At 42.5% G+C, this 24936-nt stretch overlaps 3 protein-coding genes and 1 long non-coding RNA gene across 9 annotated transcripts; 3 read left to right on the top strand and 1 right to left on the bottom strand.

Moving 5' to 3' along the window:
- Positions 1-11545, top strand: zhx1 (zinc fingers and homeoboxes 1). Of its 4 annotated transcripts, none has more exons than XM_088600949.1 (3): positions 1-388; positions 2890-5767; positions 6918-11545. In XM_088600949.1, exon 2 carries the CDS (start codon positions 3024-3026, stop codon positions 5742-5744), a length of 2721 nt encoding a protein of 906 aa, XP_088457075.1. In that variant the 5' UTR covers positions 1-388; positions 2890-3023; the 3' UTR covers positions 5745-5767; positions 6918-11545. The 4 variants fall into 4 exon arrangements, with proteins under 4 accessions (XP_088457075.1, XP_088457074.1, XP_088457077.1 ...); XM_088600948.1 differs by having other exon boundaries at positions 2890-5755; XM_088600951.1 differs by lacking the exon at positions 1-388 and adding an exon at positions 503-624 and having other exon boundaries at positions 2890-5755.
- A 1733-nt stretch (positions 11546-13278) lies between these two features.
- c12h8orf76 (chromosome 12 C8orf76 homolog) lies at positions 13279-19021 on the top strand. 2 transcript variants are annotated; one of them, XM_088600962.1, is made up of 6 exons: positions 13279-13503; positions 13821-13922; positions 14488-14631; positions 15564-16027; positions 17336-17468; positions 18380-19021. In XM_088600962.1, the coding sequence occupies exons 1-6, from the start codon at positions 13294-13296 to the stop codon at positions 18569-18571; spliced, it is 1245 nt and encodes a 414-aa protein (XP_088457088.1). In that variant the 5' UTR covers positions 13279-13293; the 3' UTR covers positions 18572-19021. The 2 variants fall into 2 exon arrangements, with proteins under 2 accessions (XP_088457088.1, XP_088457089.1); XM_088600963.1 differs by having other exon boundaries at positions 17387-17468.
- Positions 19022-19792: 771 nt separating this feature from the next.
- On the bottom strand, positions 19793-23786 carry sack1a (scaffolding CK1 anchoring protein A). 2 transcript variants are annotated; one of them, XR_015925653.1, is made up of 5 exons: positions 23277-23786; positions 21973-22140; positions 21662-21786; positions 20778-21430; positions 19793-20683 (listed from the first exon to the last, which is right to left on the bottom strand). XR_015925653.1 is itself a non-coding variant. In XM_088600959.1 (4 exons), the coding sequence occupies exons 1-4, from the start codon at positions 23784-23786 to the stop codon at positions 20908-20910; spliced, it is 1326 nt and encodes a 441-aa protein (XP_088457085.1). In that variant the 3' UTR covers positions 19793-20907. The 2 variants fall into 2 exon arrangements, 1 of the variants encoding a protein (XP_088457085.1); XM_088600959.1 differs by having other exon boundaries at positions 19793-21430.
- On the top strand, positions 21679-24062 carry LOC148651087 (uncharacterized). Its single transcript, XR_015925654.1, has 2 exons — positions 21679-21811; positions 23373-24062. It is a non-coding gene; the product is annotated as an uncharacterized LOC148651087 (long non-coding RNA).
- The last annotated feature ends 874 nt before the right edge of the window (positions 24063-24936 follow it).

Consider the following 24936-nt stretch of genomic DNA (forward strand, 5'->3'; position numbering starts at 1 on the left):
CTCGCTGCAGGAAATCGGGTAGGCAAAAAAAACGAAGTCGGGGTAAGTCGCTTTGCGATGACGCGGAACGTATTTCATCGATGGTGACGCCCGGGTGATTAAAAAAATACCCTTCTGAATTGACACATACTGTAACGGTCTTTATCAAATATCATGCCGATCGCCGTGGTTTCACTGACGTGTCTGTTCTGATCGACGCCTGAAAGGACGCGAAGCGCCGCTGAAAGCGCCGGAGAGCGCTGCGCAGCTGGAAAAGCGCCCTGTAACTGTATTTTTGTTGTGCATCTCTGGCCGCATCAAGCGGCAGCACTTCATCTCGCCTGCCTCCGCTGTTCCAGCCCAGCAACAACTGCACTAGTGTCACCAGCGCACGTAACTCTTCATACTGGTAGGTATCCAAGTCATGTACGGGTGTTGCATACGTCGGCCTTGCGGGCGGTGAATCACTGTTGTCACACACACGTCCCAGTTGGTACAGGATGGTTTTTTGGGGGTGGGTGAGGAAGGAGGGGAGCCCTTTCACCAGCCAGTACAGTGTGCTGGAGACGGAAGAGAACAGACAGTGGCCATGGATCACGGGCTTTCTTCAGTGGTCTTTATATGCACCATAAGAAGTTAAAGAGCGTAATTCTGTTTCTAGATAAATATGAATCGCCGTTGCATCTAAGCGTATTGCTTACATGTGGAGATTTACATAGACCATATTAGTTTATTCTGCATTGGCTTAGTCAACCTTCCGTCGCCTCTTGTATCGCTTGTGAACAGTTTTGACGGTGGACGTATTGCCTTGCTTTATATCTATTTTTTTTTTGTAATGTAAAGGCGACATCCCTTCTGGCATGAAGTATTCCGAACTTTGAACTTACGTCGTATATATAAAGATCAAGCGAATAATTGGGCTGGCTTCGTACATTTCCCTAAAAACACACACCTAGGGTGTACATACTTAAACGTATGAGTACCTGGTTATTTAGTGTAAAAATGTAATGGAGATGCAAGAAAACAGGAATGCTTTTGTGCTTTTTTTGCTTAAAACGCTGGAAGTATAGCTTCTAGCGTAATAGTTTCGAAAGCTTAGTATTACACAGACTTATTCCGTTAATATCGCTTAAGACGTTCATTTATATTGAAAGTATGTGCGAGGCAGCCTGAGCTAACCCCATTTCCTTTTCTTATTCTTTTTTATGTGTTACAGTAAGAGTAATCGTGCATGCCAGTGATGTGCGCCTGCGCGGTTTTGTCTTTCGCGAATACCTTTGTTTATTACGATGAGTGCCCTGTGATTTTCCGTCCTTGTAGTCTCTTACGAAACAGTAAGGTGTATTATTATATAGCCCGACGTAAACTCGACGGGTTGTGCTGTTGTAATTGCTTGATCCGGAACGCATCTCACAACCTGTCGCCTTAGCTTGGCCGAGAATCCAAAATAAATGTGAAGTGTTTCTCGGTACTCAGGAAGTGGTGTTAGTGAAGGCAGTCTGGTGCTACGTAGTGTATGTGATCCAGGATATTCTTGGAACTTATTTGAAAGGGCAGCTGAGGAAAAAAAAAACATTCTGAGAGGACATTTGCAAAAAATAGCTTTTGTCGTATCTCCTAGATGACCGCTTGTTGAAAATCTCATGATTGCAACCTCTCTGCTAACAGCATTACAGTAATTTAATTACACTAATCAGGCACTGCAGCGTCAACAGAAGTGTTTTTCCGTTTCCTCAGTAAATCTGTTTTTACTAAGATTTAAGAAAAACATATATAACATTCCTTCCAGCAGATTCTAAGTAGTTCACATCACGTCAATAATAACAACAATAACTGATTTTATACAAGTAGCATTAACAACAAAGGGCTACCAAGATATAAGAGAGAGAGATCACTTTATTGGCCACATACAATTTCTTGCATCAGGAATTCGTCTTTTCACATAACCCAGCTTGCTCTCCATGAGACACAGACACACAGACAGAGAGAAGCTTGGGGTCAGAGCACAGGGTCAGCCATTGTACGGCGCCCCTGGAGCAGCTGGGTTTAAGGGCCTTGCTCAGGGGCCCATCAGAGTAGGATTCCTCTGCCGGCCATGGGATTTGAACCGGCAACCTTCCAGCCACAGGCGCAGATCCTTAGCCACAGTGCCTTTGCTCCACCAAGCTATATCACACAGCAACTCACAACTGTTAACTCCCTGGTCAGTACCTGGATGGGAGTCCTCCTGGTAAAAACTAAGGTTGCTGCTGGAAGAGGTGTTAGTGGGGCCAGCAGGGGGCGCTCACCCTGCAGTCTGTGTGGGTCCTAATGCCCCAGTATAGTGACGGAGACACTATACTCTAAAAAAGGCGCCGTCCTTTGGATGAGACTTTAATCCAAGGTCTTGACTCTCCGTGGTCATTAAAAATCCCAGGGTGTTTTTCAAAAAGTGTAGGGGTGATACCGCTGCGTCCTGGCCAAATTTCCCATTGGCCTTTTCCAATCATGGCCTCCTAATAATCCCCATCTATGAATTGGCTTCATCACTCTGCTCTCCTCCCCACTGACAGCTGGTGTGTGGTGAGTATTCTGGTGCACTATGGCTGTCATCGCATCATCCAGGTGGTGCTGCACACTGGTGGAGGGGAGCCCCCATTAGCCTTAAAGTGCTTTGATTTGAGGGTCCAAAAAACCACTATATAAGTATTAGGATAATTGATTATTTATATTATGATAAATCTAAATGTTAACCTGTTTATTCACCCACTTCTACAATAAGGTTTTCGTATCAGCCTGCCTGTTGCATTCAGTTTCACAAACACAGTCATATTAAATCCAAAACAATGCAAATTCAAAAGTCCATCTGACTTTGAAAGATGCTTTTGAAGTTTCAGAATTATATGCGTTTTTTTTCTTTTCCTGTTTCAGGGACGCAAAAATCTTGGCAATGAAATGAGGTTTGTAAATCTACAATGAGCTGCCCCTGAGAAACAAAAGAGGGCCGGGCTGACAACTCGTCATTTGATGAACGCTGCCTTTTCAGGAGGGGGGACGGTCACACAATGGCGAGCAAACGGAAGTCCACTACCCCTTGCATGGTCCTTCCCACAGAAGCAGGGGAGCAGGACCCGGATATGGAGATGATAACGGAGCTGGAAGAAGGCACCGACGCCCCAGTGGAAACACCCTCAGAAAGTGCTGCGGTCCCAGCTGAAAACGCCTCGAGCGAGGAAGACATGCAGGATGTGGACCGCTACATCGAAACCATGGATTCCAAAAAGGTGGAAGGTGGATACGAGTGCAAATACTGCAGCTTCCAGACCACAGAACTGAACATGTTCACCTTCCATGTGGATTCGGAGCACCCCAACGTAGTGTTGAACTCCTCCTACGTTTGTGTGGAGTGCAACTTTCTAACCAAGAGGTATGATGCACTTTCAGAACACAACTTGCGCTACCATCCCGGGGAGGACAATTTTACCCGCACCATGGTGAAGCGCAATAACCAGACCATCTTTGAGCAGACCGTCAACGACCTGACCTTCGACGGCAGCTTTGTGCAGCAGGAGAACGAGGAAGGGGGCGAGGACACCACGGCCACTGGGATCCCGCTCAGCAAAACCCCCATCATGAAGATGAAAAACAAGGCGGAGCCCAAAAGGATCGCCGTGCCCCACAAGGCCGCTGAGGAGAATGAAGTGAAGGATGAGAGCGAAGGTGAACAGGAGCCCAAGGAGACGGCCCCTGTCGGGACGCCGGCTCCCGTGGAGGTGGTGGCTCCGGTCCCAATGGAACCGGTGAAGCCAAGTGTGGTCATCAGCAATAGTTCCGCGCAGCAGGATCCAAAGAAGACAATAATCAATTCTGCCACCGTTCTCCCAGCTGGGCTTGCTCAAGTCCTGTCGGCCCTCCAGGCCCAACAGAATTCCCAAACCCAGCTCCTGATACCCGTCAGCAGCATCCCAACTTACAACGGGGCCATGGATAACAATGCCCTTCTTGTGAGCACCTACAACAAGTTCCCTTACCCCTCGGTGTCGGAGATCATGGGGCTGTCAGCGCAGACAAAGTACACAGAGGAGCAGATTAAGATCTGGTTCTCTGCCCAGCGCCTCAAACACGGTGTGAGCTGGACGCCAGAGGAGGTGGAAGAAGCCAGGAGAAAGCAGTTCAATGGCACCGTGCACACCGTGCCACAGACAATCACAGTCATTCCTGCCCATCTCTCGGCGGCAGCCAACGGCCTTCAGCCCATTCTTCAGACCTGCCAGATAGTTGGCCAGCCGGGCCTTGTGCTGACACAAGTTGGTGGCACCAATCCCTTACCGGTAACCACTCCCATCACATTGGCAGTAGCTGGTGTGCCCAATCAAACACATCTGCCAAAACCTGCTATGCAGACAACCCCGACTGTAGTGGAAACAAAGAGGGCCACCACCGTTCAGCCTCCTCCTCTGACCCCTCAGGAGAACTCTGCTCTGAGCGCTGATAATTTTGGAATGCGACCTAAAAAGTCTAAAGAGCAGCTTGCAGAGCTGAAGGCCAGCTACCTGAAGAATCACTTTGCCAGTGATGCAGAGATAGCCAGGCTGATGAAACTGACCAATCTCACAAAGGGCGAGATTAAGAAGTGGTTTAGTGATACGCGCTACAACCAGCGCAACTCAAAGAACAATCATGTTATTGTTTTCAATGAAAACAACAATGTCAACAACAATGCCACCATAGTGATTGATTCGAGCGATGAAACTACAGAGTCTCCTACGTCTGGCCCTGTCAAAGAGTCACGGAAACAGACCTGGAACCCATTCCCAGACTTCACACTCCAGAAGTTCAAAGAGAAGACCCCCGAACAGCTGCTGATACTGGAGGAGAGTTATCAGAAGAACTCCACACCTACAGACGAAGAACTCAGCCGACTCAGGTCTGAAACCAAGCTGACCCGTCGGGAGATTGATGCCTGGTTCACGGAAAAGAGGAAGGCGCCGGAATCGACTGATTCCAAGCCAGAACGCAAGGAGAGCGACCCTGTGAAATCAGTCGCCGTCAAGCAGGCATCACAAACTCCCCCCAGCGGCAGGAGCAGGTCGGGCAGAGAAAAGATCGGGAAAAAGACCCCGGAGCAGCTCCACGTCTTGAAAAGTGCCTTTGTGCGCACGCAGTGGCCGTCGTCGGAGGAGTATGATAAGCTCGCAGAAGAGAGCCGCCTTCCTAGGTCCTACATTGTCAACTGGTTTGGAGACACAAGATATGCCTGGAAAAACGGCAACTTGAAATGGTACTTTTATTACCAGAGTGGCAACATCAGTGCTATAAATGGAAGTGGATACAGGAAGAGAGGAAGAGGTAGAGCCCGAAATAGAGGGCGAGGTAGGCCTAGAGGGAGACCCAGGGCGGGCAAGAGGTCATCTAGCTGGGGTAGGTCACCACCAGTGATGAAGTTTAAGACTGGAAAAGAAATTCTTAAAGAGTATTACCTAAAACACAAGTTCCTCAATGAGCAGGACCTCGACGAGCTGGTGGCGAAATCCAACATGGGCTACGAGCAGGTCCGGGACTGGTTCGCCGAGGTGCACAGGCGGGAGGACACGGGTGCGGACCCGTTTGACGATGGGGTGGAGAATGAGGAGCCGGAAGAGGAGGAATCGCAAGGTGAAAGCGAGGCGGGAGCGGGGGGCCTCGAAGACGTTGCTGGCGATGAGGAAGACGACGAAACGGACGACAGCGAGACCTGGGAGCCTCCTCGAAGTGTCCGGCGCACTCTCTCTGGCTCCGAGGATTAGCGCCAATCCAGGTGAGCGTCGAGGTGAGTTGCCTGGAGGGGGAGAGCTGCCAGTTTTCCTACTGGCAAATACCTAAGGCCTGTGCGTCAGAAATGTATGAGAAACATCAGGATTCTATCAGCACCATACCCAGTTTTGAGTTTAATTATGAATTTTATTAGAATTAACATAAACAAATCATGATACGGTGCTGAGAGGTATTTGTACATCCCATCATCTGTTTAAGCTACAGCATTTGTATAATTTCAGTGGAAATTGCTGTATGAAAGATATCCTTAAGTTCATTTTTAGGTACTTTAAAGATGGATGACAAAAAACTTTGCTCCGTCTCATAAGAAACTGAAAATTCCACAAATTTAGGAGATCTAGGAGAAAGAATAATCGCTCATAACACCCACTTAAGAACAAAGTTTTCTTTTTATTGAAACAGTCACATTTCAAGGCAACACATCTTTAATATCATTAGTATAGAGTTATAATGTTGTTCTTTACCTGGTGTGTTTTGAATTCCAGCAAATTGACACAGAGACTCCAGTGCACTTTGTTCAGCAAAGTCATTTGAGAAATTATTATGAAGAATAGAGAGCTATGGGGAATGCTTATATCACACTTATCTTAAAAAATTCAACTAATACATATAGAAATAATTAGGAAATATTACGCTTAAAAATAACATCATTTTATTGAAAATATTATTTTGTCAGTATTTTATGCAAATATTCTCTAATATCCAAATGCATTGAACGTGCTGTACTTGTAATTGACTAAGATATTATTTAGACTGCTGTGTAACACAAAAAAAGATGCAGTTTGTGACATTTAAACCAATTCTATAGCTGTAACAATAAAACATTTAACTAAAATAAGTATTTTTTAATTCATAATTTAATTTCCTGTTAATTCACTAGCTTTTTTTAAGTGTTATTTGTTTTTAAATGACTGTTATTATGAAAACAATCATTCAGAATAATTGCAAATGTACTTGCAAAAAGACTACATACATGTTTTAATCCCCTAGCGATTAAAATCTATTTTATTGAAAGACAGAATCCACTCAAAATTATTTATAGTACTGGGACATATAATATTGTACGCAAGTACACTTCTCCTTAAAGTAAATTATTTTTCTGAAATGAACTTATTCTGATCACGTTTTTCATTTTATTTTTACAGAATTGCCCTTTTATTTATACTGAAGAAAGCAATGGAAGCTGATAATTTGTATGTGGAATAGGCTGAGCAAAGCTCAGAGCAGAGTTCGAGGGTGACGTGAAGGTAGCACATCAGTGTCCTCTTCGTATCCACTGGAGGGTCTATGGTGCCAAAGTTACACGCAGCAGGCATTCCTGTCTTGTTTACAGAGTGTTTAATTAGTGAATCTGTCCAAAATGGAGCTTAATTACATCTGTACCCTTGGTACCCAATGGTATTGGGTATTAAAAGTCTCTGTGCACATACTTCATTGGGTACAGTGACCACTATTTTATCTTTTGTCTTAGATTAAAACTATGGTGGTGAAGTATGATTTGCCACCTTAAATCTGGTTGTTTAATAGCATTGAGAGACCAAAAGTTTTATAAGAAGTTTTTTTTTTAAATGCATTTAACTCCAGAGTTCCCTGTTACAGTATGTGTACAGACCATATTTGCACCTCCTTGTCTTTGTTCAAATGATACAATGGAAGGAGATATTTAAATTACTCTTTTAAGAGGTTCGTGTACTACAGATTTAGAAAGGTATGACTGGCTTGTGTTTTGTGTCATATTTTTCACACAAAATCCTTCTCATGTTACCCCCATTCAGTTTCTCTCCCCTTATAATGACAGAATTAAATGAGAAAACAGCAGGCAGTTTTCATAGCTGCCAATTAAGTCACTACCCAATTTTAACAATGTACTGTAGGTGAACTGCACAGAAACTAAGGAGTTCATCGATCAAACAGTTCTTGCCCAAGGGTTGTTGGAGGTACAGGATATGCATATATAAGAGGATAAATTAGGGGTCAGGCAGCCATCCTGATTAATGTAGGAACCCTAGACATACTGTATTTATCATGTTGATAGAGGAATTATACTTGTGAAGTTTGCAGGTCAAACTACACCACAGGACACAGTGTCCATGTCCTGTTTGGTTGTCAAAGTCATTGTAGCGACTTTTCGGGTGCAAACCTAAATAAAAAGCTTTTGTTCTGGATGAAATCTGCCAGGGTTCAATTCAGCTGGTGCCATGGTTCTTAAGAACGTGATTTTGAAAAGTTTTCAGATTTGCAGGGTTCAGTTCCCATCTTGGTTGGCATAGTTATTGTGTTGATAAGGCTTTACAGTTGTAACAGAACATGGGGATAGGGGATACCTGTATACCTGCCTAGTGTGAAGCTGCTTGATCTCTGAACAACAGATTGAAAAGCAGGAAGAGCAAAATCCTTATAAGTAATTTTGTGGTTAACTAATCCTTAAAAATAATTGATGCTTTATAAATGTATTTATTACTCAGTTAAATTAACCCCACTTTTCAGGAAGTAGAAGCATTATGTATTCCACTTGTACCTTGAATATTAGAAAGATTCTTTCATTCTTTTCTAAAAACTAGAAAGCACATATTCTGACCACCGTCATGATCTTCTCAATGATCACTGTTAAGAATCCACAGTTGTTAGAAAAATGACAGCTGGAGTGATATTTTATAGAACAGACATGGTTTAGGTAAATTCATTATCGTGTCTGAGATTTGTCATCAGGGGGCTTGATCAGAGTGGAAAATCGCAGTTGTACATTTTCGACGTGTTTTGCGTCAGGTTGCAGATGCAGTCTTGTGGATTCTGTCCTGATCCTCTTGTAGACAGGCATAGAGGTTTGAGTAAAGAGCAACACATATAGGTTTATTCCATGCTGAGAGGTAAAGAAAAGAGACACCTGAAGAAGGCTTCACAGCAGAAACGCTGTGTTTCTTTTCTTTACCCTTCTACATGGAAACAACCTTTACCCGTTGCTTGACAAACAAATACCTGTTTACTGCTGTCTGAGCCCTAGGCGCTACACATCAGCCCAGCTCATTCCACATCCCAGCTCGTCCCAGCCAGATGACCTAAAGGCTGGTGACTAGGGCATCCACAGCATTACTCTCCCTTTCTTATCTCACAACTCAGCCATTGTTACACCAGCAGGAAGAGGAGTTGAGTTGTCCTGCTGGAGTGTTGTCAGATCAGGATGGGCCTGGAGGAATGGTAGCATGTCAGGTCCCAGGGCGTGATGAGTGTATCGCTGTGCCATCAGCTTGCTACTACAAGGGGATGGTTGGTCATGAGTTAACACCCCTGCCTGTGCTCCCTCACTCTGGATCGGAGCTCCTAGATAGTGGCTCATCACTGACAGACTGTGGCCAGATGGCAAGCAACAGTGCTCTGATGTGGTCCAACCTCCAGCATACCCGTGGCACAAAGGTGCTGTTCTCTTGTAAGCAGGGAGTATCGGTTCCTTTCTGCATTTTTTTGCTCTTGATTGTGACAATATGTCATAGTCAACAGGTTTGCCCGATCAATTCTCTCAGAAGTGTAGTGTTTAAGTAACAGTCACTTAAATGTATCATGGTCAGTCATGAATGATCAATTAATCAAAATACAGAATCTGTATACTTTGTTTTTCTGAAAACATACATGCATTAAAGGATAACTTTCCTTTGATGATGGCTATGTATTCTGAACTAATGTAAGCACATTATATGACATGGGTGTGATTCCAAGTAATTTGTGCTGCTACAAATATAACGGCAAAATATATTCATATGCTAATTTGTTGTAGCATTTAAGAAGTGTAACAGTTGTTCTACCCAGAGTTCCACTTAGAATAGCTCCTGAGACCAAGAATGTTTCAAAAATAATAGGCAAAATGTTTTGTGGTGTGCGATAAAACAAAAACAAAGAAGGTGCAATACACAGGAATTACAATCACCATGGTCATTATAGCAGGTAAACCATTATTTTAACAGTATAACAGTAGAAGGATATTTTTCATCTTCTCGACTGATGACATCCATTTTCCAGATGAGAAAGTATAAATACAGTACTGTAGTCTCTGTACAGAAAAGGTTTTTGCAGTATAGGGCGCAGTGTGATTCTGTCTAGGGTTAAGGCTTCCGTTACTTCACATAGCAGTCCGCTGGAACTTTGCCTTTCGATTGTTTTTTGTTGGCAAGTTTGTTTCTTCAGCATCTGGGTACAGAAATGGCACCTTCACTAACAAATCATTTGCACACTTTTGCACCACGCTGCTTTGTCACGTCAACAGGGCACTTTAGTATGCACTGTGATTGTCCTGTCACTCTTTTTCTAGCTGTGAGCCCTGTTATGATTTATAGTACTCTGCTGTATGTTGTGCTATGTAAAGATGCATAGTTTTAGGGCAATACTGGTGTAAAGAAAGAGATCTGTATATGATCAGTTTTAGATTTTATAGTGTCAGTGGCTGCAGCACTCATCCTCTGACACCCACAGCTGTGTCTGTTGCACGTCTGCCTTCAAAGACATATTTGGAAGCATGTGAGCTTCAGAAAGACAGCTTCAGCTTTTCTCACCCTTAAGTAATACAGCAGAACATACTGTCTGAGGTGCCTGGCCTTCTCCCAGGAGGAATAGTAGTACTAAGGCCATGTCTAGGAAGTGGAGTGTGTGGGGTTCTAAGGTACTTATAAGACTGTCTTTTGTTTCTGTATTACAGTGTCTGTTGTTTAAAATGGCTTCAGCTTGCAATAACAAAAAAAACAGTATTGATTTTGTACATATAAGATCTTTTATCTTGATGTATTTGACCAGTAGTTTTTACAAAATTTTATACTTTCTTATATATGTTTATACATTTAACCTTCACTTCATCCCAGTGCTTCAGTAGTGTTGATGAAGACCTTCAGTGCTCAGTAGACCTGCATTGTGTTTGCTGCTCTTTTTCTATTCTGCTGTTTTATAAAAGAAGAGATTGTCAGGATACTGACCAATACACCCAACCTGTTTGTTCTCCAAGACTCATGTAGGACTTTTCCCTTAAAACATCATGTTGCTAGAAATACTTTATATTTTATGACATTCTGACCACAGAACTTGAAAAATGGAAGTCAATACTAGAGTTATTGTAAACAAGGATGAGTATGAAATCTGTTTTTCTCTACAAAAATGTAGAGTTTTAAGTTTTTGTCTTGGGAATATATTTTCTAATGGTCATAATCTCTCTCTCCAGTATGACAGTAAAATTCTTTGTTACCAATGGTTTTAATATTTCACTTCTTTATCTTGGATATGAACAGTTTTCCATATTCAGAACTTTCTCAGAATGATAGCCTGAAAAAAAACCTTCTGGGATAAGGGATTGCTTAATGATCATGGGATTGTTTCCTCTGGGGAACGTGAAGACTTTACCATTGAGAGAGAGAGAACAGTGTTGCATTAATAATCATTTGGGCCACATATTGGACTCTGGGAAAGCCTGGCTTTTATCTGACTGTTTTCTGGATATGGAGAAACTTTGGAAATCAGCCAGGTTCATGCCTGGATATTGAAGACAAAATATTTGAAATTGCTGTACATCTCTTTGAGTTTTCTAAGCAAGTAATTGTGTGATGTGGAAGCAATGATGTATGCAAGTACCTGTGTCGAGAGCTTTATTCATTAGAGCAGTAGGCATTGCTTAATAAAATTAATTTAAGACTGGAAAAGCATTTTAAGAAGCTGAAGCTTTTACTTGGGGTTCACAGAATCTATCTTTTATACTGATGTGTTTGAAGAAAATGCCTAATAAACTTTTAAAAAACTGTAATGCCTTGTCTCTGTATATTGTTTTTTACCAAGGTTATGGCTTACAAAGTGCACTGATTCCTGTTGTAAGGGTTGTTTGTGCTTATATGTCCACACACTACACACCACATGACTGCAGTGATGTCACATGGATGGAGTTTAAAGGAATCCTGTTATTTGCTTTTTAAGAGAAAATGTTAAATTTAGACTTTTAACCATGTCTTTGTGGAACACATTTATACAGTGGTCATGCAAGTATATCTTTACTTGTATCATCCTGGAACTGGATGTATATTGCCCAACTCAGTAGGTCAGTACATAGATATGATTTTGTATTAAGAAATCCACTCAAAGGTAAAATTTAACCCTGCATTTAAATTTCTAGAAAATAAGTTAGTATGTTTATATGCTGCATTTTAAAATGTAAAAATGCAAAACAGTCTTACCCTTTCACCTTGCCATGAACCATTAAAGTTTTACCTTACAGATTGTGTTGGAATCTTGTTCTGTGATATTGTGTGCACGCCTGGTTGGGCCAGAGCTCTGAAGATAACATATGTGAGCTTGACAATGCCTTCAAGTCCGTATCCCATGGAAATAGCCCGTTCTCGGTTGTTTCCAGACTTTGTGCCACAGGTAATTTCCCTGTAGGACATTTAGGGATGTTATGCATAAGAATGTTGAATATGTTCAACGAATGTAATGAAAATAATTTCATATAGTATTTTTTTGTAATTGTTGCAATTCATATATTTGTGTTTTAGTTTAATTTCGTACATTTACGTATTCTGTCAACCCACAGAGACTGTGTGAATTCAGGGTTTACAGGTAAAAACGATACTCAAATTAAAACAAACACCCTTGTTCCTGTGGAAGGTAAGGAGTTGCACTGTATTGTGGGTATGACTTAATTAAACTATTCGAATGTTCTTATGTATCATTAACATAATCACTTGCCTCTGAACACTGGCTGGAGTACTAAATTCAACAGCTACTGTTTCACGCATTTAACATTTTTAGAAAACAGGGTATTCACTTTGCTAGTTTCGCTGCATTCATCCGAAGACTACAAATTATTCAAATCGATCAAATTACTTGTTAGAATCACCAGCACTGCCACACCAGATAATTATTTGAAGACAGCAGGCGATATTTTTTAGGGTTCAGTGGAGCACACGGCCTTTGAGATCTTCAATCTGTACTATTTGGGGAGTAGCTGTATCTTTCTTGTAACGGGTGACTGACATTTGTACAAATGTAATAAGGCATAAGTGCTAAGTACATTTTAATATCAACACCAATTGATTTAAATTATTCGCTTTTAAACTATAGAGTTTAGACTAGCTTTTTGTCCGCTTTTTTATTGCTACACAGCGTCTAGAACATGTAAATAATGTCAACATACACAGCCTTTTTTTCAGACGTACCTGATTCTTTGTAGGTTCACAGTTTGTATTTAGGGTATGTTTTGATAACTGTAAGCGATGCCTGCACTTGTTGACATTAAACGTGAGTTACCGGTTGTTTGCCCTATTTGTGAATTGCATTATAACTCATTTTGAATTTCGTCCGCTTCTTTTGTGCGTTTCCTAATTCTTCTGTTGTTACCCTTCGTACGTTTGCTTCTGTCGTTCCTTACATAATTCGTAACTGATAATGTCGCCCCGAATTTAACCCGAGTAGAAAAAACTTTACGATGATAAAAAAGAATAAACATAAGACTGTTGCTCTGATTTAAATCTTTCAAATGCACCAGCCATTAAAACGTCCATGGGAACGCAAGACACAGGTTGCGATGTTCCGCCGGTGGATTTACAGTGCAACACAAATGTATGCCATCAATGGACCTTAAAAAGCAGCGATACAATAATCCAGATGGAAATTTTAGGTTTTACATTTGACGATTCAGTGTTTGCAGAAACCCGTGATCGTGTTTCATCTAAACCTTCTTCTTACAACGCAAAATGCTGTGAGCCAGGAGTAAGTACATTACTTATCTTACACTACACGATCAATATACCTTCTATACTTGCAGCGGAGGTTGTTTGTACGGCAGTAAAGTTATTTAAAAACCAGATTGCAATCTTAAACGTTATCGAATGAAAAGTAGAGTCGTGAGAACATGTGGTTAAACCAATAGAGAATATACACGATACGAAGTTACTTTATTTCCAAGAATACGAAAGGTCGTTGCAAAACTTCTCCCAGATGGATATTAAGTATCTTATATAAATTAGCAGACATTAAGTAGGAACGGTATTTTATTAACCTCTGTTTTCTGTTACTTTTTGATGCAGTGGTTTTGTGGAGAAGTATCCACAGATGATGATGATGATCTGGAGAAGCAGAAGGTCTTCAAGTTTAGGGGAGACCTGGCATACAGGCGCCGGGATTACCAGGTACCAGGGCTGAATTAGACTGGCTGGAGGTCAGTTTCAGACAACATCATTGCTGATCTCCCTAATCACTAAATCTCTTGCACTCTCTGTTGCCTACTACAGGAAATCATGCTTCTTTTTATTCAAGGACAGATGCAGTCTTTTTATGAAGTATTAATAACCAGTGCCTTTATAAAGTTTATTCTATCATATTAGTAACAGCAGGGCTGCACAGGCCTGGGTTAAGTTTTTGCCTTGGGGTGCTGTCTGCATGGAGTTTTTACATTCTCCCCATGTTTGCATGGGTTTCCTCCAGGTGCTCTGGTTTTCTTTCTCCAGTCCACGGATGTACTGGTAGGTTAATTTGCTTCTGGGAAAGCTGGCCCAGGTGTGAGAGTCTGTGTGTTTGTCTGTGTCTGTGTGTGCCCTGTGATGGACTGGCGTCCCGTCCAGGGTGTACCCTGCCTTGCGCCTGTCGATTGCTGGGTTTGGCTCCTGAATCTTTTGAATTTTGAAGCTTGTTTTTAAGATTGTGTAGACTGGAACCGTACAGTAGCGTCTGTGATGTCTGAATTTCCGCTTTCAGAAAGCTTTGTCCGAATACGCAAACTGCTTTGCACTGGTGCCGGACAGCAACATCGCCATCAGACGAGATGTGAGGGAAGCTCTGGCCCGGTGCTACTGTCAGCTGGGCAGGTGGGAGATGGCCCTGGAGATCGCCCAACCCCTGGTAGGGATTCGTGCTGCTGCTGTCTGTCTTGATCGTCTCCTTGGTAATAATGAGTTCCCTGGACATGGGCCGGGGGCCCTGTGAGAATCCAAACCAGGAATCGGAAAGGTTGAGAGAGGGAGTTCAACAGAGCAGCTTTATATAATCTGCTGACGGGGAGATCTTGCAGCGCAGAGAGTCCGCCATCACGTGAGCAATTCTCAGAAGGAGACCCAACTGCATGAGTAGACCTTTCCTTGCATCTCCAAGGCTTGTTCATTTTCACAAAGGCTCTTCACGTTTTAACTACTTGTTAGCATGTCTCAAGGATCCCAGTCCAGCACATCCTGTCCTCTGCCTGCCAGTTACACTTCCCTTGTTTTTCCCTTCCTGCGAGACCTGTGTGCTCCCTTTTAGTAATCATTCCCATAATTGTGCAGGGCTTCTGAAAGGTCAAGGTTGGGTGTTCAACGTGCACAGCCTGAGTCCTTCGGCACTACATTACACAGTGTTTTTTTCAAGCACTTTGGTCAGTTTTGAGTTTTAACATCAAGATTAATGATTACACTACATGAAACACGTGCATCTGTCTCATGCTAAGTTTCAAAATGTTCTGCTGATCTTCATCCAGATAATAGCACATTTTGTGTGTGTCTGCAGAATGTGTGTGGCTCAGGCATGAGCTTAGACATTTGACCTATTGTGATAAAATCCTGGAATTCTGTTGTACAGTCCTTCCTGTCATCCAGCATGCCTGTTTTATATTCCGGTCGGTATTGATCTAGCTCCGAGCTCTCTTGTCAGGCACTTGTGCTCCTCCCCAGTCTTAGAATGTGATACACAAGTACAGTGTGTATAACTGCTTTGTTCCCTACATGATGTTAAGGATGCATCAGAGCTAATAAATTATATTTTTCTCATGTAGTATCTGATTGTTTCTCTGTCATGAATAGAGGAAGGAGGCAACAAATATGAGCCACCTCACAGCGGTTCTGAACCTGGAATGGTTCATTTACCACAGCGCTGGGGACCTTAGGAAGGAGATTTCCTCTGTGCAGCAGCTCGTTTCCCTCCTGCCTTACAATCCCTGGCACTGGAAGAAGTTGGCAAAGGCCTACACGCACCTCTTCCGGTCCCTGTCGGGCTCTGCGCCTGCAAAGACCGGCAGGTGCCATCACAGAGCCTGGGTGATGGAAAACGGGGGCCCCTCAGCCGTGCCTCGTCCACTGTGGTGTTTGAGGGAACCCCCTGAGGAGCCCCAGCGTGAGGGGCTGACTCGGAGCCAAGAGGAATCAGAAAGCCCACAGCCTGACCCGGGCAGAGGGGAGCCTCAAGAAACGGCAGCCGTTGAGAAGCAGAGAAACGATGAGCTGAAAGACATCTGGCTGAGGTCCTGCATATGTTTTGTTAGAACAAGGTAATTTCTAGGTTGAATTCTTGGCGACGTTCTAACACTAAGGCCAGGGGCGTCTCTGAGGGCTAGTCGGCCTGCAGGTTTTCACTGTCTCTGTAAAACGGCAGCATCTGAAGAGCTGGGAGAAGCTGTTGAGGTCCAGTTAAGCCAGTCACCCGCTAGTTTGGTTTGTGAAGAGCTGAGATGGAATTAAAACCCACAGACAAGCAGGACTCCCAAAACCACGATCTTAAAGTCCCAGTTGAGTGCTCGTGTCACCCTGTAATCCCGAAGAAATGAAATGAACGCCCTTTTCAGATTTGTGTTGGGTATAAAACTGTCTGTGTAAAGCGCATGATAACTTTTCCATCTACTGATCAGACCGATTGATAGGGGCTTCTGATGTAATTCAAGGAAAAATGGCAAATTAGCCACTTTTTAGTAACTACCAGAAGATCAATTGTCGTTTACGATGGGAAAAAATGTTGCAAATCTTCAGTCGCTGTTTTTCTTTTGTGGATTGTTTTGTTTTGATCACATTTATCAGCACAGCATCTATCAGTAATAGTATTTATCTTGACAGACAGGTAAGGTTGAAATTTGTCTTTGAATTTAAAGGAAAGTGTAAAACTCCTTCTTGTTTCAGAATCCTGGGGATTTAGGAAGAGCATCATGTATACTGTATATCCTGACCTCTGTATCAGTGTATTAAACAAAATGGTCTCAGTAACTCCGGAGGTAGTGTTTGAGAAAGAGCACAGTCTCATATTAAGGAATCCCTAGTGGGTTTTAATTTAAGATGTAGAAACACTTGCCACTCAGTTCATTTGCTTCATTATAACAAACTAAACATGTGCAAAAGAGGCTGGAAGCAAGTATAGTGCTTATTCTTATAATTAAGAACTACAGTACCAATATAATTGAACAGCCCTGTTTCCCTGGCCTTTACAGGGACGTTTATAGTACAGATTGCTGTTGGGCAATGAGGAGAATTCAGAGTTGCTTGTGATATTTCTGTCCTAGAGAGTGAAGGTGTTTTTATTCTCATGCGAGTCTCCAGCCAAGGATACTGATTATATAGACTCAAACAGACAACACCAAATGGGCCAGGTCATTATCTGTCATGGGTGATACAAAACGTAAACAGGTAGCACAATGAGAACATTGTCTAATTAAGCGTACTGAATCTGTAAAGCCCCGTTTAAAACATCACAATAAAAGGTCTAGATTATGGGCTAACACTTGATATTGTGAGTAGTGACACTCCTTGTAACCACTGGAATTCATTAATAAGATGCTGGTTGTAAATGAAGTTCTTTGTTTTCCTGCCAGGCTACTGTTCCACATGGTGAAGTTTCAGCAGTTATCCTTCGTGTTTCTTAGCAACAAGAGAGCCCTGGAGGAAATTGAGGATGCACTCCACAGCCTGGAACTACAGGATGAGATACTCCACTTAATCACAGAGGTGAGGTACACTGATGTTACCAGAAATACGGACATTGCTCAAGACTGACGCAAGTCCCTAACAATTCAAGTCTACAATTCAAGGGCGTAATCTTTCAAAACAGATTATGACCTGACAAGGTCACCCCAGTGTACTGCTTCAGAATAAACGGTGAAACACTCATTTAAATACAAGAACCTGTGGTACTGTTTTTACAGAAAGGGTTTGAGAGTGATACCCTGGCTTCTTTCTTGAGGTGGATGAGATCCTCACATCAATTAACTATTAACTGCCAAATGGGCTGAATGGCTTCTTCTTGTCTGTTACATTTCTTGTATTAAAAGAATTATCGCTAGCAAGAAGGACCCACATTTGCATAAACACTATCCTTAAGAAATGAGAGTTAGCCCGTTGACTAATGGTTATGCGTTCCATTTCTTCCAAACATTTCCAGAGTTTCTATGAATAGTTATTCACAGAGCCATAGTTCATAGTTACCCACATTAAACCTGTTTGGTGTTTAAAAGGAACTTTATCAGTCAAAACTACTCACAGATACACATGTTTAAAAAACACAGAATTGTCCTGGTCTTGAGGTCAGCTAGTCTGGTATTTTAGAAGATTTTATCAGCAATGTGAGCATGAGCTTTGTTTTTGGTTGGTTTTAATGTGTTAATTACTGTAGCCTTCTGCTCTGACCTTAATTAAGACATAGTAAGTTCTGGTGACATTTGATGAAATACAGCTTTAAAAAATGGGGAAAAAAAACACTCATGCACCTTCATAAAAAGACTGAGGTGCAGGAGGCAGAGATGTCTTTTTTTCTGTATTAACAGACAAAAATATATTTCTTTTAACATTTTTACCCTTTACATCCTGAGTGCTCTTTTGTGAAACTGGCGTGGTGAAGCAGGAGGTTGCTGTGTTTGCAGGAGATGAGTGAAGACCTTGTTTCGGAGAAGATGAGAGAGGAGAGCCCGGAGGCAGAGAACATCTCATCTGTAACCTGCGCTACAGTGAGCCCTAACTCGGACTTTGAGGAGAAGTGGTTTAACAGATTGAAAATGAGAATCATCACGTCTGAAGCCTGGACTGCTGGAGATGCTCATTTTCAGAAACACTGAAAAGGACGAAAGAGATTGTTTTCAGGAGCCTTTTCTTTTTTTTATTACATTTTCTTGCCTCCCTGTTCTCACCAGCTGTAGACCTTTCACTCTGGAAGAGCAACAGCTCTTCTGTTTGAAATATGCTGTTGTACAGAGTTAAAAGCATCCAACATAAATAGATGTTTCTGTCGCGAGGGCTGTTTACTGCTCTATATTGAAAATAGATATCTGTTCAGGGGCGAAACTGTGCGAGGACCTGGGATTTTTACATCACCTGTTCAGTTTTAGAGTTCTTCTAACAGAGTAAGCATCCTTTTTACATTTATTTTACTGCTTCTGCATTGTGCTGTCCCTGTCCTACAGGAGAAACTACACTGCAGGCTTTTTAATGGATATTTTTTTAATCTAACGATTGTATTCTTTGCCACATTTGAACATTTACAGTAAAACACATGAGCAGAAAATAAATGTTTTATTACTTGATTTTGTGTAGCAGTGTTACAAACTCAGTTATCTGTCTTCTGTTACCAGTTAGATTCTAGAAACAGTAGAGGTGAATTAGAAAAATACTTCTAAAACAGATGTTCTGTTTTTTTATAGACAATCAGTATGGGCTGAGAAAGGAAAGGTTGTGTTTAACTTGCAAGAATTCTTTGAACAGACAACAACATGACATGCTGTTAGCATGTTTGCAAGCTTTTGTTAAGGTCACTCATAGACGTTAAATTCTCAAATTAAAAACCCATCACAATCCAATGTATTGTTAATGGATAGGAGGCTGAGGGGGATGTTACTTCTAATTGGGTAGACATGAGTAGTGATGTACCATAGGGATCCATTTTAGTCACGTTGCTCTGTGTGATCTTTGTTAATGATTTATATTCTTAACAAGCTAGTTAAATTTGCAGAACATACAAAATTGGGTAAGTGGCACATTTAAAAGCTGCAAGGAAATTTCAAATGTACTACATTGTGTGTTGGGCAGACATTTAAAATGAAATTTAACATTGATAATTGCAGGGCGATCCACAGAGGTAGAAGAAACATGCACTATATATATATATCAAATGGGTGACTTCTGAAGGTGTAGAAAGCAACACACAAACAGGATCAGGGTGCTGATGTAGATTTTTCTTCTTCGTTAAAGTGTTAATTCTCAAGGTTTGTGATGCACTGGTAAAACCTCATTTGTTTAGGTTTGGTCAGTGTAGAGGAAACAAGAAGTCACAGCGCAGTTCATTGAAGGTTTGATGTGAGATTTAATGTGTTGCCAAAAAAGGCGATTTTCCAGGGAACACCCAAGAAGGTGCACACAAGGTGTGTGTCCCTTGGCGCTCTGAATCCGGTTGTTTGTTCAGGTAGAATAGTCTTGAGTAAGGCTCCAATCACTTTCTCTTATGCACTCATTCATGGTAGTATGTGTTAGAACCCGTACAGAAACTTTCCACACATGGCACAATTCCTGCTAAGGTTAACCCTGAGATGTCAATTTGTCAATTTTAGAGAGCACTCAGGTCAGTTCAGGAATAAACCCAAGTCAGGTCGGGTCCTACAATCACCATATCACATTAGGCTAACTCTTCCAGCCCACAGTCAGGAAGTAAACAGATTGAAAATATTATGAAGTTTGATACTTTTTAATAAGTGACATTTTATTAGTCAATCAACAGTTACGCTTCCAGGACTATTTATACTTCTGCAGACGTTATTTAAGTACTCCATGGGGTGTGGCAGTGTGTGAGGATGTCAAACACAAGAAGCTTCACAAATAATTTGAAAGGCACAAAGCATACGCTCTGGTTCAAAGTGCAGTGTTGAAAGTCTTACAGGAAAATCTGAGTTGTTTTCCTGTGATGTAATTACTGTCTTTTAAAAAGCACCGTGGCATATCTATAAACATCCACCAGCAGTCTCCTGTAATGCACGTTAACACTGGGTTTACATTTTTGGAAAACTCAAAAAATCTTATTGTGTCAAGCCACTCACATTGCAAACACTCATGCTTAACATACTACTTGATAAGTCATTATAGCTTTTGGATTTCTAAAACTCAAAATGTTTTCATATTATTTTCTGGATGGGAGAGTCTCTTGGTCAGGTTTTCTTTGCGAGCGAGTTTTCTTAACCTATCTTGCTGGAGAGCTCAGGGTTTATTGAATTAATGTAACAGGTTACAAACTGTAAGTCTCCTCTGCGTGCTGGAAAAATGCCATTTAAAAACAACACATTGTCCGTTTGAAATGATGAATTCGTTGTTCAGTTCTTTTAATTATCAGCTCAGTCAAGGACTGAGGACTGACTTTTTTTTTTTCTGTGCCTGAAGTGCTTCGCAAAGCTCTATAATGGGAGTGTAACTAAAGTGGTATGAGGTCTGGTTTATTCAGGAAGTGAAAACGTGAGACCAGTCTCGGAACCTGGATGTCGGGTCGGCCTGGGATCATCCCAAAAACGTTGTTGAGTGGCGGCTGTGCTGTATCCCCCACTGTGTAGTCGCTGGAGAAGGACCTCTGTCGGGCATTCTGAAGCCTGAAGTCGGGTATTTGGGGCTTCCAGTGTTCCCTGGGCGTAGCTGTGTGGTTGTGCGCGTTGGTTTTTAATCTGTGAGCGAGTGTGACCGGAGGCGTCCCGTCGGAATACCTCCGCGTCGCTCTACGTGGCGGAGGGACGCTGTAGCCGCAGAGCACGCTGCGGGGGTCGGACTGATGGCCGATGCTGCCGTCCTCGGCCGGGGGCAGCTGTGTGCCCCCCGCGGGGAAGTCGCCGACCGGCTTGGAAACGGCGTAGAGCTGCCGGAACTCCAGGTCGAAGTGCTTCACGCTGCTGCCTTTGAACAGCACCGCCATGTTCTTGTCAACTTGCGCCGATAGCCACGTGAAGCTGGAAGTACAAATCGTGGGAAACTCTGTTGAGTTCGCATGACCCTCGCTAGTCATACTCTAGATCTGGACATCAAAAACATAAAAACATAACTCATCGTTATCAAGTCATGCTTGCCTTGATTTTGTGTTCTTTTTGGACAGTTTTTACAGTTACACAGTGAGGACAAATGTCAAGAGTTACTCGGCTTTATTTGTAAAGTCTGATCCAAACTGGACTCTTGCTACAGACCTGTATGACCCAGCAAGAGCATGAATGCAGTCAAAAATGACAAACTTTTCCTTTATTTGACCGGAGAACTTTCTTCCAGACTTGGTACAATATACATCTCCGGTCACACTACGAACAGACATTCTCTGTGGAACGAGAAAAGGACAAAATGTGAGTTGGCTTTGTGTTGATTTATTTATGCTTCTTAATTTCTTTAAGAACAAATCTTAGTCCTTAACACACGTTTTGTTGATAATGTACTACCATAGACATGTATTTAATTCTAAAACAGAGGTCATGGGGTTGAAAAAGAAATATAAAAGATGTGTTACTGTGAGGTAGGAACTGTTGATCTGCAGTTTCTCACACATTTCAGTAAAGACATGCAGGTTCATGTGGTCAAGTAGCAGGTAGACGGAGACATTGCGCTTTTTGGTCGCTTCCAGAATGTCACAAAACACCTCCACGTCACTGAATATGTCCATCACAATTGCCAGCACCTGCACAATAACGACACACATCCCAAAAGAAGGCAATTGTCATACAGATCATAGATGTCAGATCGTGGGGGTTTCACCACTATGTTCATTCATCAAAGTGTGTTAAAGAATGAAAAATCAGTTCAAGATCTTCATAGAAATATAGCTCCATTGGCTGGACCATGTCTTTTGTCATCTCTACGCCTATGAAAAATCCTTTGAAAATGATGTAATGGTTAGATGTGCTCTTGCCTGAAGAGGAAGCACATGGGAAAAAAAATTGGAAGAAATTTTTCCCCTTGTGAAACAGAATGGGCACTAACATCCTTGGACATTTGTGTGATGACGGTGGTTTGTTTCAATGTTGTTTTTCAAAGAATTTGTATGATGTATTTTTTGTCTTGTTTCTTTTACAGTCCTCTGTAAACATGTATATTTTGATCTAGACACAAGCTTTAAAGCTTCATGGCAGTATCCTCTTATATTAGGTTCCACATACTGTAGATAGTGCACACCGTCTCCTTCTGCCCATAGTGAAGTAAATTTGCCCATTCCTGTATTCTCCCCCTCTTGTTCACTAATACTGTTTGAAGATGCAAAGGAACAAGTAATAGGTTTATTCCATGCTGAAAAAAAGAAGAAAGAGAACACAACGTTTCGGCCGTGGAGCCTTCTTCAGGTGTCACCTGAAGAAGGCTCCACGGCCGAAACGTTGTGTTCTCTTTCTTCTTTTTTTCAGCATGGAATAAACCTATTACTTGTTCCTTTGCAGCCTACGCATGCTGACGCAGCTACCCACCTGTTTGAAGATGGCCTGGTTCCCTCTTTAGATACTCACTGAGCTTCACTCAACAGTTAAATCAAATATAGATTTTCAGGAGCGTCCCATTAAGATAAACATAGTAATGCTGTTCAGGTATTATAATTAACAATTCACCAAGCAGGTGCCTGTCAGTGGCATGCTTTGAACTTCAGTGCACAATTCTTGTTTCTGCAAAGCTTGCCATCAACAGAAGCACAGAAGGAAGGTGACAAACGCGAGCAGGCCATTTCGCCCATTTAGGTCTCTTGGTTGCGCCAAGTTGCTCACCTACCAGCTGTGCAATGTGTTGCAACATTCCCCACCTCCCCTGATAAAAACAGCAGGCCATAGTTACCGTAGTGGCTTTGCTGATATACTCGCGAACGAGGTCTTTTATACTCCTTGATCTGTCCGTCTGAAAATAAACTTCCACGCTGGGCTTCCCCTGCAGGTAGTATCTGCTCTCTGCCATCGGCCAGCCATAATCCAGTGCAGGGGCTTCGCTCTCGGAGAGAGTGGGGAAGTAGGTCACAGATGTCTCTGTAGGAGCAGCCGTTTCCCCCAGGTTTTCCCCTTCCTCAGCCTGGCTTTCGTCGGCCGGTGAGGGCTCCTTGGCGCTCTTTAAGATGTACTCCTTCTCCGCCTGGGACAGGAAGTCGACCTCCCCCTCGGCGGTGAGCGTCTCCTCGTAAGCCCGCAGTCCGCTGTCCAGCAGCGCGTCGGTGGCTAGCCGAACGCTTTCGTTGTGGCTCAGGTCGATCCGTGACAGCTGGGACGACTGGTATTTCATCTCCTGCACCCGCTTCTTGATCTTCCCCACTTGTTTGGGTTTGAGGTACCAGCCTACAGAGTGGACCCAGCTCATCGCGGACGCTGGAGGCTCTGTCTGCTTCTGAACCGCTGCGGCTCCAGAAGCAGCTGAGAGGACGCAGGTGTTTAAGTACAAACGGCAGGGGTGCCTCAGGGGACAATGGTTAACCGTCGGTTTGTCTGCATACTGTGAGAGCGGTGCTCTTTCAACACGCCCTGCCCATAAGGGGGTAGAGAGCAGCTGAGAGGCAGTGATGAGAATGGAGCTGGCACTTCTGCTCAGTGATTAACCTTAATTCAACAACCATAGGTCCGGGGGTGATTTTAATAATTTAACTACAGTACATGTTCTTCCCATGATTAGCTCCTGTACTTCAAGCAAGGTTTTGTAATGATAAAAGAGTTTTGTAAAACCTTAATTTGTGTTCCTGCACTATAACAAAGACTTACCACCACCCTCAGTTTATAAATGTTTCCCCCCCCAAGCTAGAGCACTCTGATATTATAGTTTATTTCCGATGTTAACTACTGTGCAACAGAAGAAATACGCTGCTGCAGAGTGGCATCTAGATAGCTAGAAAGCAGGTAAAGTTATTTCTAGGTACTTAGGAAGAAGAGAGGGATCTGTGATTGTTATTGAATAAGGAAATACAAGTCAAATCTATGATTTCTTATTATGATTTGCATCAAGAAATAAAATTCAGAAACTCAGGCTTTGTGGGTCTTTTATACAAAGACTACAGTACGTAAAATATCCTCAACACTGCATTTCCCTTGTGATGTCACAACATTTAGAAGCAATCTCCTAATAACAGACCTAATAAATAGAGTGTAAATAGTGTTCTCTTTGTTTCCCCAAATATACAGTATTGTGATACTGATTTATTCCCTGAGGTAGTAACAGCAGGACAAAAAGTCTGAGTTAGACAAGTGAAGGAAACTACTGAAATGGGCAGAAGGCTATGAGCACAGAGCACCATAGTGGCTGGACACAGGATTGAAAAGCTCTGAAAAAATCCACACTGAATTCTGATTCTTGTGGACAACCTCACCCTCCTGCGTTAATCATACTTCCGTCTTGCTTTGCGTTTCACCCAACCACACAGCTTGTGGTTCCGTTTGGCTGGGAGTCAATTGGCTGGTGTTTGGCAAATTCATGACTCTTCTGTTTGTCTTGGCATTAACCTCGGCCACAAAATCCAGGT

Source organism: Lepisosteus platostomus, chromosome 12 (assembly GCF_059453375.1).
Source record: "Lepisosteus platostomus isolate fLepPlt1 chromosome 12, fLepPlt1.hap1, whole genome shotgun sequence".
NCBI lineage: Eukaryota > Metazoa > Chordata > Actinopteri > Semionotiformes > Lepisosteidae > Lepisosteus > Lepisosteus platostomus.

Coding starts and splice junctions, on each gene's coding strand:
- zhx1 (XM_088600949.1), top strand. CDS start 3,024: ATGGCGAGCAAACGGAAGTCCACTACCCCTTGCATGGTCCTTCCCACA.
- c12h8orf76 (XM_088600962.1), top strand. CDS start 13,294: ATGGGAACGCAAGACACAGGTTGCGATGTTCCGCCGGTGGATTTACAG. Junction 13,923..14,487: donor ACAGGCGCCGGGATTACCAG/GTACCAGGGCTG, acceptor TTCCGCTTTCAG/AAAGCTTTGTCCGAATACGC. Junction 16,028..17,335: donor ATATGTTTTGTTAGAACAAG/GTAATTTCTAGG, acceptor TTTTCCTGCCAG/GCTACTGTTCCACATGGTGA.
- sack1a (XM_088600959.1), bottom strand. CDS start 23,786: ATGAGCTGGGTCCACTCTGTAGGCTGGTACCTCAAACCCAAACAAGTG. Junction 22,141..23,276: donor ATATCAGCAAAGCCACTACG/GTAACTATGGCC, acceptor GTTATTGTGCAG/GTGCTGGCAATTGTGATGGA. Junction 21,787..21,972: donor TCAACAGTTCCTACCTCACA/GTAACACATCTT, acceptor CTCGTTCCACAG/AGAATGTCTGTTCGTAGTGT.